Source organism: Perkinsus marinus (assembly GCF_000006405.1).
Source record: "Perkinsus marinus ATCC 50983 genomic scaffold scf_1104296929480, whole genome shotgun sequence".
Taxonomy (NCBI): domain Eukaryota; phylum Perkinsozoa; order Perkinsida; family Perkinsidae; genus Perkinsus; species Perkinsus marinus.
Window position 1 is genome coordinate 15,169 of NW_003216417.1, and position 13,893 is coordinate 29,061.

Consider the following 13,893-nt stretch of genomic DNA (forward strand, 5'->3'; position numbering starts at 1 on the left):
ATCACTCTAGGTTATCAAGATCGATATCGGAATCGTCATCGTCGTCAAAGGCCTTTCGGGCGAACTGATCAGATGAAGAATAACCACACTAGCATTGCCTAACCCCCCATACCTTAATATTGCTAGCAGAACCATTTTGTTTTTCTACATGCTCTAACAGCTCCACCAAGGTGCCCTCATCTGAACAGTAGCCTCAGCTCAACGAGAACAACACCATGTTTATCCATCGGTAGACCCAGGTTCGGACCTCAGTACGTACCTATTCGTTGCTGCAGCCTGCCCGATTGAGCACTCTGTATAATGAGGTTTTCTACAGCGCGTTGCTTCTCCGGCTTAACAAGGCCGATACGGTTCACTGAGGGAAATGAAGTCGATGCTACCGGCCCATTGTCAATTACATCTTTCGAGAGCCTCTGGTTCCATCATGGAACGAACCGCCACTCGCCTGCGCTCCTCCATCGCCCTAAAGATACCAATGTTAAGACATGTAAGATTCAAAACAGGTCCAGTTGCCACGCGCTGAGTACTCTTTCTGCTGTTGCATCTCGGCCTGTCGCTGCTGTTGTTGCTGCTGTGACTCCATATTAGCAGCGTTTCGCATAGCCGATGCTTCCTCGTTAGCGTTCATGAGCAACACCACAACAATGAATCCAAACTGACCACCACATCTCTGCGATTCTCACCCACCAAAGCCCACCAAACACATCAGAGCCACCGAACCCAAGGGCGCGCGCTTTTATCAAGAAGATAGCGCACGCCCGAAACTCCGCAGACCTCGCCGCACTACGTCGAGTGGGGCAGCTATGCCACAAGCTCAAGACTCAGCCGGAATCTATTTCGCTGGTGGTCAGACCAGTTCAAAGGGAAGATATGCCATGGGCTGGTGACTAATCCCTGTTGGATCGAGGCATTGAAGTTGGTCAGTCAGAAGGCGAGAGTCATGAAGGATTCAGCGATGGCATATCTGCCCCTAGAGCGGAATTGGTTGGCCCATCGCGTCCTCCTACGAAATTGATATATTGGGGCTGTGGCATAGCCGCCCCGACCTACAAAATTGATCTTACGAGTAAGGTCTTCAGCCTCCGAAACGCTACCTTGCAGTGTCATTTACCCTCCCACCATGCTATGGTTCTTACTGCATAATCCCCCCTCAGACACTCTTCTTTTGTCCTATGGGGTCTTTTGAGATGTCCCTTTTTATCCCTCCATGCCCTCCTTCTGTCCTATGGGGTCTCTTGAGATGTCCTATTTTACCCCTCCATGTCCTCCTTCTGTCCTATGGGGTCTGTTGTGATGTCCTGTTTTATCCCTCCATGTCCTCCTTTTGTCCTATGGGGTCTGTTGTGATATCCATTTTTATTCCTCCATGCCCCCCTCATGTGGGGGCTCTTGGGATGGTATTTTTTATCCCTCCATACCCCCATCTTGTCCAATAGGGCCACTTGGGATGGTACTCTTCACCGTTCATGTCCCCGTCTTGTCGTATACTGTCTCGTGAGAATCCCTTTTCTACCCCTCCATGCACTCATCGTCTTGTAAGGTATCTTGAGAAGCTCTTCTCCTGAATGCTCGCCATTCGTCCTATAGATCCTTCCAAGACGTCTTCTTTCTCTTTCATGCCTCCCTCTCGTCCTCCCTCGGAAGGGATATCCCGTGACTACTTAGATGCCAAGGCGATCGCTTTTGCTACTGGCCCTTACTGGTTAAAGCTGTTGGTATCTAACGCTACAGCTGGCTCCCTAATAGGTCAGCATTCAGCCTACTACCTATCAGTAGTGACTTTATAGGTCCCCATGGGAGTAGGCTCAGTAAATTGGAGCTGGACACTTCCACTGTTATCCGCATTTCTCCCAAAGGACAGTTTTTCCCGACAACGCAAGAACGCGCAATGGTCATCGCTGCTAAGGATGGGTGATATAATACTCAAAATTTCATTTAAAAGTTCCCAGTCTCAGAGAAGGAGTCTCCAGAGCAGTCAGGCGAGTCTGTGGTACTATCCTCAAGCTAGGATGCCACTTGCAATCGAATCAACAATCTCGGAATCACCAGGAGGTCGTCTCCATCACCATTCGTTTAGCAGTCCCTAGTGAGTCCTCAGTCACTCCATCTCCAATAGACTAGATCTTGTCGCAGAGAGCAGCATCAACACCATCATTGGTCATGGTGGAGACTGCGCTCGGCGATTCGAGGCTAATACTGGCGTTGCACTGGTAGTGGGGGAGAGAATAGAAGGATGTCAGGAAAGGGTAAGGCCAAGAGGTATCGGTGTTCACCATTTCATGCATATAATAAAATCTCATGAGGATGTGTCAAGGGACGAAAATTATTATATCCATAGAGCATTGCAATCCTCATAAGAATAAACAGTCTTCCAGGTTGGTGCCGATTCCTTTTATTTCGTATCTATACTATAGTCGTAGTTCCCACTCCTCCCTCTCCTCTTCAGATCATGGACTTGTACGGTCCTCCAGAGCGCCTGGTCATAGCCGTCTGTGATCTCTCCGAGAACGTCCTGAAAACCCACCCACTTGTTCGTCGTCACTTAAGTGTACTATACAAGAGCGTGGAAGGGTAGTAATAAGCTCATGCTACGAGATGGTTATCGATCTTCTTTCAGGGCTTCTCCCGAATCCTCTAACCTTGCTGATGTCGCGATAAGAATATCATTCATGTTGTGCGTCTTTCCCGAAGTAAACGCCGCCCAAATAGGATGGGAATGCGGAGCACGGGTTGGATATCCCCCATTATCAGCATCCCTCGAGGTCTCACTAGGTTCACAGTATCACAACAACGCACGAGGGACCCATGCTGGAGCAGTGCTGTCGGGCGTTCATAGTAGAAGGTAGTAAGGAGGCACCAATCGTAGTGGGACACGACCGTTTAAGGTACCGTAACAGCCGTAACTCACGTCCATCGGAAGCTAGTAGCCCTGTCGGAGTTGTACAGTAGTTGTAGGGTTGGAGAGGAGGAGGGCGACCAAGCAGCTGTACATGGAGGATAAAGCAGTTGATTTTAATTGCCCCGTCTGCTGGGTGTTTTTTCCTCAACAAGTTCCACATCTCTGTATGCGGCATGCTATTCATGGGGTCACTTTCGTGGCCATTGATTTCTCTATAACAATTGTTTTGTTTCATTCGGGTTTTCTCTGGGGGGGGTTGTGAGATCTATATCGTGCTCTGCGTATTCCTCAACAACCATCCTCTTTGGATGACTCATCTATGCATTGTAGGCAAACGTCAAGGAAATGACTATGTGAATTCACGGGCAGTATTGGAATATTCGTTCGCTTCCTCAGCTGAGCTCTGAAGTTTCCTCGCTAATTATTGGAATTTACATACGAATTCGCGTAGAAGTGTACAGAAACCAACGAGAATTTCCTCCAAATTTATCTTATTGTCACCGAGACATGTAGTTGATTTACCGCATTTTTCGAGGGTGGGTGCAGGGATGACTTCTCCCGTTGTGTGACCATTGGTATCGTACGGAAGACTGAGCCGTATTTATCAATCTTATTGGAGTTTCACTCTAGTGATATGAAAAACACTATTGAAAAAAATATTTCACGACCACTGCATATCGCGTTTTCACCAAGTTTTATGCCAATTTACGTAAAACGGGTGAAGCTCTACTATTATGATTTCTGAAATTTGTACAGTTTTTTTCTGCGGGAATGTATATAAGTTAGAGCTCCAGGAAAGCTCGTAGGTTCTAAGCTGGTTGAGTAGTTTCTTTTCCTTCCTCTCGATGCCTAAAGTACGCACTCTCCGCTCGAAGAAAGCACCAGGTAGGTAAGTTTTCTTGAGTAGAATAGGAGGCTCTGATTTTCAGAGGGTTGGGATGAAATAGAAGCAACGTTGATGGAATTGGATAGGAAAATGAGGGATGCTGAAAACGAGCCTCATGAGGATAAGAGGAAAACGGAGCTCTTGTGGCCCATACACAAACTCAACCATCAACGGTCAAGGTACGTACGGTCTCAGGAGTTTTCTCACTATATACGACTTGGGGTAGAATTTTCTCAAAATTTTCACACTGGTGTGGTATGACAATTTGAGTCGCGGAGAATACCGATTTCAGATACGTGTTTGATATGTATTATAAAAAGAAGGCAATTTCGAAGGAGCTCTTCAGATATTGTCTCGAGGTGCGCTAGCTGCTTCGCTCCGCCTTTTTTGTATTTTTTATTCCCTTTTTAGGAGGGCTGGGCTGACAAGCAGTTGGTGTACAAGTGGCGAAAGCCTGGCTACGACCAGCTATGTTGCATGCTGTGTTGTCAGTCTACCAATCACAACCAGGTGAGAATCTTTGCTGACGCACGCTGAAGATTTTCCTACTGCTGCTGGTGGTGATAGGGAACGACGTGCATTTGCCGAGTACCACGAAGTCAACTTGGAGAAGGGAAAGTTGTGCAGTGTGCTCATTGTGGATGCAGAGGATGTGCATCTGGAGATCAATAAGACCGTATAATACAACACACGTTTGACGCTGAGACCTTGTTGGGTTCACAGTAAACCACCTAAACGTATAGTCTTGCGTCTTGGGCGAGTGTATTGAAAACTTGTAAGCCAGCTTCCGAACCACACGGACATAGTGAGTCCTTTACGTGACCATTCGAGTGGTTATCTCCTCACGAAGGTGAGTGAATCGACCCCTACGGCTCACGTTGCTCTGCTGCGAACTGTGTACCACGATGGTGGGATAAGTCTAGAATATATGTTCGCTCTCCTCAGCTGAGCTTGGGAGTTTCCTCACTAATCACAGGAACTCATATGTATACGAATGGGGAGAATACATACAATTCCCAAAATTTCATCGGAGTTCTCATATTGTCACCAACACATGTGAGAATTTTATCACACTACTTATAATCGTCGGGCGCTTGTATCAGGTCACTCAGCCATCAGCCTTACAAAGATGTACATTTTACAACTTTTTAGTATGTGACTATATGGTTGGCATGAGTGAACGTTGCTTGCTAGTTGGTATTTCCATCAACTCTACTTCTCCCTCAGCAGCTGCGTTGACAGAAATCCATCAAGCTATAGTCTGTGGCAACAAACCTTGTTGCATTAGTAGGTAGGAAAATAAACGCATCGGGTGCACACTTTATTAATACGGGCTCGTTTGAGGTATGGAAAATAACAATATTGGAGTTTCACCCGTTTAACGTGAAGTGGCGTAATACATGATGTAAATTATACGGCATGGAGGTTTCTGCGATCGATAACAAAAATATATTTTCCATTAGTGTTTTTCATGTCACAGGTGAAACTCCAATGTACTGCATGGTTTTAGCATCCGAAGTCGCATTCAAATCATCTTCCATAATCGACGAAATACTTCTCATCCATGCAGTATCCTGACACTCGATAGTTTTCGATAGAGGAGAAACGTGTACACATATCTCCACATTCGGGTACTCATATTAGGGAATTTGCTCCTCCAGGACATCGACGGCAATGGGAAAGTGTGCAGTCGTGTTGAACGATACCTTAACGATAGTTTCTTCATCATGATCAAAATCTCCGTCGTTGGCATGCTCAGCTTCTAACTTCGCAAGTTCTGGGCAAACAACCGCACACCTTCGTGGCTTTCTTCATCACAGTCATTGCCATCCGATTCATCTCTGCTGCTGAGTGTACATGCGGAACTTTCAATGTCTTTCCTCGTTGCTCATGTTGTTGCTTTTATAGAACTTGGCAGAAAATTATGTACTCCGATTATTATGTTGAATCGGTGATTTGACCGCTCTTGAACAATCATTGATCATTTTAATCATCTCACACTTTTCTACTGTGTAATCTTCAACCTTTATCATCTACTGTTGAAAGAAATTTCTTTTTTCTAGTTATTCAGTTGCAGTGTGTTGAACAGTAACGGTAGTGTTACATGTAAATGACGAAAACTTCAAATGGTGATCGTTCGCATTGAATCAGCCCAAAGCACATCAGAAATAATACATTCAACAGCATGTCGTATAACGCAGCTGTCAAGAAAACTCTTTGAGTTACCTCATAGTGTACATCTCACTATTGTTAAGAAGGAAGCACGTCCTTCAACTGTCGGAAAACTCGAATCCATATTCAAAACAGAGAAAGCAATTCGCTACACTAAACACCACCAAATGCTTTCTGGTCGTGATACGCCACAGATCTTCGAAGGAAAGTCAGCCAGGACTGCTGGTCAACTTCTTCTTCTTGTGAACTACACCCGAGTGATGCCGTACAAAAAACACTCCGCGATGTGGAAGTATCACCTCCTGAGCATGGAATAAATAATAAAGAGCGCATCCGTCCACTTACGGAGGAGTTTGTTACGCACTGTGAACATGGTTTCTCGAGCGGTTGTATCACTGCCGCTCACGCCGCTCATCCAGCGAGGCAAGGACTCGCCTGAAACACCCACAAGAGTTGCATTATGATATTATTCGCCTTCTTCAGCTGAGTTGTTTACATATGTACGAATTCTGGTAGAAATATACCGATTTTCCCCCTACAATTTTCACAATGTCACCAACATATGCAGTTGTCCGTATGCATACTAATCGAGAGTTTTCTCACCAACAAGAAATCTGTCCACGTAAGTTGGTGGTAGAGGTAACGGCGCTTCCTCGTCACTCCATCGCTCCTCAGTACGCCGGCCTTTTTCGTTGGCGACAACCATGAGGGGACAGACGCCAGTGAGTACGTCTTCTTTAGTGCTGTTGTTTACATCGAATGTACTTTGAGTGCGATCTCGGGTAGGAGAGGAAACAGGTTGAAGGCTGAAAATTATTTGATAACGTAAAAGTTGCATAAACATCAACCTACCTGGTGTCTAGTGGATGGACGAAATCGAACAGCCATCCAGTGAGGGCGCTACGAGTTGAAGAACGAGTGGTATCGAAAATTAATACCACCCCGTCTGCAGAGGACTCTGGCGTTGCGACCAGGTCCAAGGTAAGTTCTGATTGGCAATCGAGTATCCAGAATTCGATGAACACCTATATGAACATTTACTAGCCTAGCACGAGCAGTATGGAAAAATACGCAACTACATGTGTTGATGACAATTGTGAGGAAATTTTGGTAATTCTTTTTTTGTTTCTATACACTTCTACCTGAATTCACATGTGAACTGCTATAATGAGTGAGGAAACTCTTGAGCTCAGCTGAGGAAAGTGAACATATATTCCTCCACGTTACTTCACGTAGTGTTCCGTCGGGCATCGCAACTGTTTGCCGTCCTACTTCGACTTTGGGAGCGTTCGAGGGTCCTTCAGTGGTCACTCCCAAAAATGATCTCTCATCATCTTTGGTGCAAAGGGCTCTGCAATAGAATTGGAATATTCTGCTATTTCATATGTCACCTGCATAATGATGATCTTCCTGTTCCTGGAGCACCCGCGACTAGGATGCGTAGATTGACAGGCTGTTGTTCGCCTATAGCAATGCGTGAAGTAGTGAGTTGCGGTAATTCATATTCGACCGGATTCACACCGGTATAAGGATGATTCTCAATAGAAGAGTGCGCGCGATGACGTGTTGGCCATATTGATGATACAAACTTCATTAGTAGTTGATGAAGATTAGTTGCACGAAAGATTTCTCATTTTAGGGCGCGCGCGTAATTTCACGGCGCGTGACAAGTTTGTAAGTGCAACTGTCAGACACACCAGACACCAATGATAACCCTTGTTGTTTTAGAGCTCCTTTTTTGAGTGAATGCTGTCGAGACTGCTACCCGTGTCACCATCCTCCACTACACTACTACTTGGTTCTGGTTCTAAGCTTGCCAGATGCCTAGGCCCTGCTTTGTCCCGTTGTTTTTCGGCTCAGCCGGGTGCTGCTGTTGCCAAGACTGAGGGGAAAAGTGAGTTTATGGTAGATGTACATCCTACTGTGTTGTTGTTGGTTATGTTTTTAATGGTGTGTAAGAAACTTTTCTCGTTTTTTTCGTTAAGTTATTTTTTGTGTAATTTTTGGGTGTCCCTTTATGTGGTTAAAGGTATTATATAATTGTTGTTATTCACTAATGAGGCAATCTCGATTGGTATCCTACGTGCGGGGGTATCTTGAGGTTGAGCGTGTAAGATTCAAAATAGGTCCGATTCCATACCGCCCTGCATTTGGCCTTAGCGCGCTTTAGCTTAATTCCGAAGCGCAATTCAGTGTTTGAAATTTTTCCCTTTTTTGTGAGGTACCATCCAAGGAACCTCTTACAATGTGGTGAAGTTCCAACAAGAAGATGTGAGCGAAGTCGTGAAAGAAGTTCCGCATTTTCAGTAGGAGTTTTTCACCCCTGTTTTTACTGTTTTTATTATTCGTCTCAGATTTTACTACATTGGTGGCGAACACAAGGATAACAAGTATAGGGATGTTCCCCTTGATATTCCCGTGCTCACCGAGACTCCTGTGAGTGCTTATTCCTGTTGTATTGCATCGTTAGGTTGTTTTTTGGTAGCCTCCTCAGATCAAGAAGCCCGAGATGAAGTTCTCCGTCCTCGAAAACGGCATGCGGATCGTCTCTGTAGACAAACAAGGGGTAATTGCTTTTTTTCTCAATGGTGATTTCATACCACTCTTCAGCTAACTTCCAACCTTGGACTTTTCGTGCATGCCGGTTCTCGCTTCGAAACTCCAGCTGAAGAAGGTCTCTCCCATATGGTTGAGTGCGTGGCATTCAGGTAGCTGCTATCGGAAATTTATTTTACTAGTCATTTCACTCAGGTCTACTGCCCATCTGTCGCATCTGAGAACTATCAAGACTATTGAGGTTCTTGGTATGAACGGTGGCTGCCAGGCGGGTCGTGAACATATTATGTATAACTTGGAGCTCTTGAGAGAGTATATGCCGGTAGCGAGTACTCTCGTGGTTGGAAATGTGCTCTTTCCTCGACTACTGCCCTGGGAGGTCAACGCATGCCATAAGGAAATCAAAAAGGTAAGTAGATGGTAGCTGTTGTTTTGTTGTTATTGTTGTTGTTAGGCACATGAGAGACTGAAGGCTGATACTGATCAGTATGTTTCGGAGTTGCTGCATCAAACGGCATATCACAACAACACTCTGGGGAATGCCTTGCTGGCTAACGAGGGGAGGTAGGTGTTGATAGTAGTAGTATTACTACTGTTATTACTACTGTTATTACTACTGTTATTACTACTGTTATTACTACTGTTATTACTACTGTTATTACTACTTTTATTACTACTGTTATTACTACTGTTATTACTACTGTTATTACTACTGTTATTACTACTGTTACTACTACTGTTATTACTACTGTTATTACTACTGTTACTACTACTGTTATTACTACTGTTATCACTACTGTTACTACTACTGTTATTACTACTGTTATTACTACTGTTATTACTACTGTTATTACTACTGTTATTACTACTGTTACTACTACTGTTATTACTACTGTTATTACTACTGTTATTACTACTGTTATTACTACTGTTATTACTACTGTTATTAGTTATTACTACTGTTATCGATTTGTTCTCAGGGCGCTCGAGCATTTCACTGGCGATAACATCAGGGAGTTTATGATGAAGCATTTCTCAGCGGAGCGAAGCGTCTTTGTTGGCATTAACGTTGACCATGATGAGCTCTGCAAGTGGCTGATGAGAAGTTTCGCCGAATGTACGTTTTTGGGCCTACTTTGTATCTTTTGGTATCTTTTGAGTAGATGTTGCTATCCCCAACCTTCCTCGAGACGAGGCCAAGCCTGTCTATACTGGTGGGTACAAGCTGGAAGAGAACGCCGACATGCCTGTATGCAACATTGCTATTGGTTTCGAGACCGAGGGATGGAATTCGGCAGACCTAGTGCCCGTGACGGTCCTACAAACGCTCCTTGGTAAGAGGGAATTAATTGTGTTATTGATATCGTTTGTGATCTAGGTGGCGGCGGATCGTTCTCTACAGGGGGCCCGGGAAAAGGAATGCACTCGAGACTTTACCTTAACGTGTTGAATCAGAACCCTAACGTGGAGAGTTGCATGGCCTTCAATACTCAGTAAGTAGTTTTTGGCAATACCACTAGGGGAATGCGGTGTTGGAGTATATGTTCGTGTTCTCAGTTGAGCTCAGAACTATCCTCACTAGTTGTTGAAAACTGTTCGGGTAGAATTTCAATTGCATATTGTCCTCCACTCGTAGTTGATGATGTGCATATTTGACAGATACTCAGATTCGGGTCTGTTCGGAATGTATATCACAGGCTTCGGCCAGGAGGCTCCGAGGTTGGTAGATATTGCTCTCAACGAGTTGCGCAAATTGGTAAGAGTAAAACGACGTTGTTTGTTGGTGTGAATGTTAATCGTAGGACTCGTTTACACCGGACGAAGTCAGTCGGGCTAAAAACACGCTGAAGGGAAATATATTTATGAACGCGGAGAATTCAAAAGTGTTGATGGAAGATATAGGGAGACAGATAATTATGAGTGGAAAAGTAGGAAATACAGTAGTTCGTTTTGGACATAGTTGTGGTGACAGGTGGTGACACCGGAGGAATTCGCCGCTCGAGTGGATGCTGTGACCGAAGCTGATCTGAAGAAAGTCGCTGCTAAGTTGCTAAGGAAAAACCCAACCTATGTTGTCTATGGTGACACTAAGTAGGTTTAGGAGTGGGGAAATATGGTTATGGTAAACGACATGTGTTGGTGACAATATTTTTTTGGAAAATTCTGGTTGGTTTTTGTAGATGTTCATCCTAGTTTGTATGTAAACTCCTATAATTAGCTCTGGAAACTCCTAGGGTCAGCTGAGGAAAGAGAATATATATTCCTCCAACACTTGGTGATGTTTCACTTCAGGTCGGCCCCGCACTATGAGTATGTAAGAACAGCGTTGGCGAGCTTGTCAGCGGCTAAGGGGAAATAATTTTGTGGCGCGGTGACGATTTTTCATTTCCTTCTATTACTACTACTACATCTCTGTCGGAGGCAGAGTCGTTATGATGCGATTTCGGTTGGAATTTTATCGAGCTGTGTTTCGCTCCGCTGTTTATTGCCCTTTTTTAGTACTACTTCTTATTTGTTAAGACTCTCGTTATGGTAGCGAATAAAATTGCCAAGAAAGGCGACCTCCATGTTGCCATCATCGGTGATGAGGAAACTGTCTCTGGGTTTAGCCTGGCAGGTGCCGGTATGCGCGATGGAAACGGCGTGACCAACTTTCTAGTAGTTGACGCTAGTAAGAATAACTCCTCGTAAGTGGTAGTGTGATTATTTTATGATTAGAGACCCGACGTAACGACATTGAGGAGGCTTTCAAGACCTTCGTAGAGCGTCCTGATATCGCGATTGTCATCATCAACCAGCCGATAGCTGAGCAGATCCGCCATGTCGTGCGTAAGTACACCAGTAGCGGCTCGGCTATCCCAGCAGTTCTCGAGATCCCTAGTAAGGAATCTCCTTATAACCCAGCACAGGTAGTAGTAGTAGTTGCCTTTTGTAGTGAAGTTGTTATTGTTGTATTTTAGGACTCCATCATGCAACGTGTGCAGATGTTCTTTGGCCAGGCCTAGTCAGCAGCACCACCATTCACAATTGGTGTTCACTGTGATGGCTTTCGACAGTCCTTAGTGGTGTTGGAAGTCTCAGGAGAGTTGGATGAGTTTTCCTTGATCATAATAAGGAGGTTTTGTTGGAGTATAAATGACAGTTGTGGGATTCGACCCAGGGTGTGTTTCGGAGTACAGGTGTATAGGTAAGCGTAGATGTGTATTAGGGAATCATTTGCCTTGGAGAGATAACGTTTGCAAAATGTCCACATCTGGGCGCTTCGGTTCAACACACTTCAGCAAGTGCTTACGTCGTCGCAATTGGTTTTCAATAATTGTTCGCCTCTAACACAGCTCAACAAAATGCGGTGACACTTACATTGGAAACTGATTGAAGAATGTGTTCCTAGCCATACGTGGAGAATTGAAAATGAATCTCCCCCCGGAAGACTCTAGGTTTGATGTGTATTAGTATTCCGATGATCGTCATCGGGTAGCGGCAAGACAACATGAGGTCTATTATGAAGTGTGGAAGGAGTGGTGGTTAAGAATTACAATCCCAAGTTGATTACGGAATCGCTGAATTGAATGCTATCACATATTTGGTAATAACGGTTCGAAATTAGGGGTGTGTTTCTTCAGTAGTCAACTGACACGTGGTAAAATCGAACTAGATAAGGAGCCAGCGAAAAACTATACTGTAACACGTTATCTTAGTTCCTGTCGCTGCTATGTGCAGCTGTGAATGTTAAGAAAAGAGAGATTTGGAATGCCCTCTATGAGATCTATTATATTTGAATAACACACATCTCAAGAGGGAGACGATGTCAGGAAAGTCTTCAGAGTTCATCAGAAGTATGTGTGTGTTGGGGAGTAGAGAGCGGCGACTTTGACGTTTTCGAGGATTATGGACGACCGGAGTGGTTTCTGACACGATAATATTATTAATCCTATATATTAATACATCGTAATATGGATATCCTATTTGATATCCGTCACCAGTTCGGGTTGACAACACCGATTAATCGAGGAAAGGAAGGTACAGAGATGGAGAACAGCAGGATGATACCTGTGAATGCGCACACTTATATCGTCGGGGAAGGAGGAGCAGTTGTCTAGGATTCAAAGCCACCAGCTGAGTTGGAAAATTGGTTGCCACAGTTTCACGACCCGTTTAACGTGAAGTGATGTAATACTTGATGTTAACTTAGTTTCCGCGACCGATAACACAGTTCTTTTCTGAGATGTGTTTTCAATATCACCGGTGAAACTCCATCATAGGTGAAATAATTTCCCTGAGCGTTTCTCCTCCGTATGTGATGACTGCCTCGACACCATCATCATCATCTCGACTGTCTCGTCTCGAGGGCCGGATCGCCGAGTCCATACCACTCCAACTGCAAGCTAACCAAGAAATGGCCGAGGAAATCGTGCGCGTGCGTGCAGAAAATCGACGATTGCGTTGCGAAAATGCGGAACTAAAAGCAATGACGGTTGAGGGTAGCGAAAACGTCTTTAAGGAAGTTCGAATACTCCGTGAGGAAAACGCAATACTACGGCGTCGATGTCAACTACGCAGTCGCTCCCCCACCCCAGTTGGTGTTTGCTTTGATAAAGAGATCAGCAGTAGATGCGAGTCTTCGAGAGGAAGATCGCCCTCGGCGGTAGCTCGACTGCATGAGGGGTATAGGCATGCTGCTGAGTATGTTGCGGCTAAGTGGCGACCACCGTCATGATGTATTGTGTAAAATGTCTCCTATTGGATAGTCTATGTTGACTTCTCTTCGATTTGGATTTTCGTCAGTCTTTGTATGCGGCAGATTTTGGTATGTTGTTGTGCACATGGAGTTTTCAAAAACGACATTGATGGTATCCAAATGTAAAGAACCTCAGAGGCTACCCAGTGTGGCACACGACCTCTAGATCGTTTTAGACCTCACCAGGAGTAGTTTTTACTATTTCTTCCATCGCCTCGATGCTGGAATTGACGGCCTGCCCATGGAGTGATCAACATCCCCTCATTACTCCTTCAATGCGCCTCGTATGATGATCTCCTTAGCTCATGGACTCAATCATCTCATCGGGGTTCGACTGAAGTGCGAACGATGCTCCTAGTGAGATGACATTGCATTGAAGAATTCACAGGTAACCGTTTGTGCGATTGATGATTTTTCTACCTCACTGAAGATATTAAACCTCACTCTCTTGGTCGTATGATTGTGGAATGTTCATCACGTGATTCGATGCTCTCTCGTGAGGTCACAGTCTATATCTGTGTCTCGGCTGCTATCACCAGTCTGGTAAAGTAGAGATTCCGCCGTTGCCCATTTGCCTTCCTTACTCAAGATTTCTATGGAAGCGCAGAGCACATTACCTGCTGGACCTTATGGCTTTGTGAT

The 13,893-nt window shown here is 44.7% G+C and overlaps 4 protein-coding genes across 4 annotated transcripts; 3 read left to right on the plus strand and 1 right to left on the minus strand.

The window, feature by feature from the left end:
- Position 1: 1 nt before the first annotated feature.
- Positions 2-628, minus strand: Pmar_PMAR015762 (Programmed cell death protein, putative; the record flags this gene model as incomplete). Its single annotated transcript, XM_002787266.1, has 5 exons — positions 2-64; positions 113-180; positions 260-355; positions 399-463; positions 528-628. 5 exons carry the CDS (start codon positions 626-628, stop codon positions 2-4), a joined length of 393 nt encoding a protein of 130 aa, XP_002787312.1.
- Positions 629-3,739: 3,111 nt separating this feature from the next.
- Positions 3,740-4,467, plus strand: Pmar_PMAR015763 (g10 protein, putative; the record flags this gene model as incomplete). Its single annotated transcript, XM_002787267.1, has 6 exons — positions 3,740-3,784; positions 3,829-3,964; positions 4,078-4,144; positions 4,197-4,228; positions 4,278-4,295; positions 4,353-4,467. The coding sequence occupies exons 1-6, from the start codon at positions 3,745-3,747 to the stop codon at positions 4,465-4,467; spliced, it is 408 nt and encodes a 135-aa protein (XP_002787313.1). The 5' UTR covers positions 3,740-3,744.
- Positions 4,468-7,703: 3,236 nt separating this feature from the next.
- On the plus strand, positions 7,704-10,872 carry Pmar_PMAR015764 (conserved hypothetical protein; the record flags this gene model as incomplete). The annotated part of the gene is made up of 14 exons (XM_002787268.1): positions 7,704-7,851; positions 8,179-8,263; positions 8,312-8,393; positions 8,452-8,523; positions 8,568-8,665; positions 8,709-8,922; positions 8,968-9,077; positions 9,494-9,630; positions 9,677-9,847; positions 9,892-10,006; positions 10,173-10,269; positions 10,316-10,441; positions 10,486-10,604; positions 10,806-10,872. 14 exons carry the CDS (start codon positions 7,704-7,706, stop codon positions 10,870-10,872), a joined length of 1,641 nt encoding a protein of 546 aa, XP_002787314.1.
- A 155-nt stretch (positions 10,873-11,027) lies between these two features.
- Positions 11,028-11,620, plus strand: Pmar_PMAR015765 (vacuolar ATP synthase subunit F,, putative). The gene is made up of 3 exons (XM_002787269.1): positions 11,028-11,184; positions 11,232-11,422; positions 11,474-11,620. Exons 1-3 carry the CDS (start codon positions 11,043-11,045, stop codon positions 11,516-11,518), a joined length of 378 nt encoding a protein of 125 aa, XP_002787315.1. The 5' UTR covers positions 11,028-11,042; the 3' UTR covers positions 11,519-11,620.
- The last annotated feature ends 2,273 nt before the right edge of the window (positions 11,621-13,893 follow it).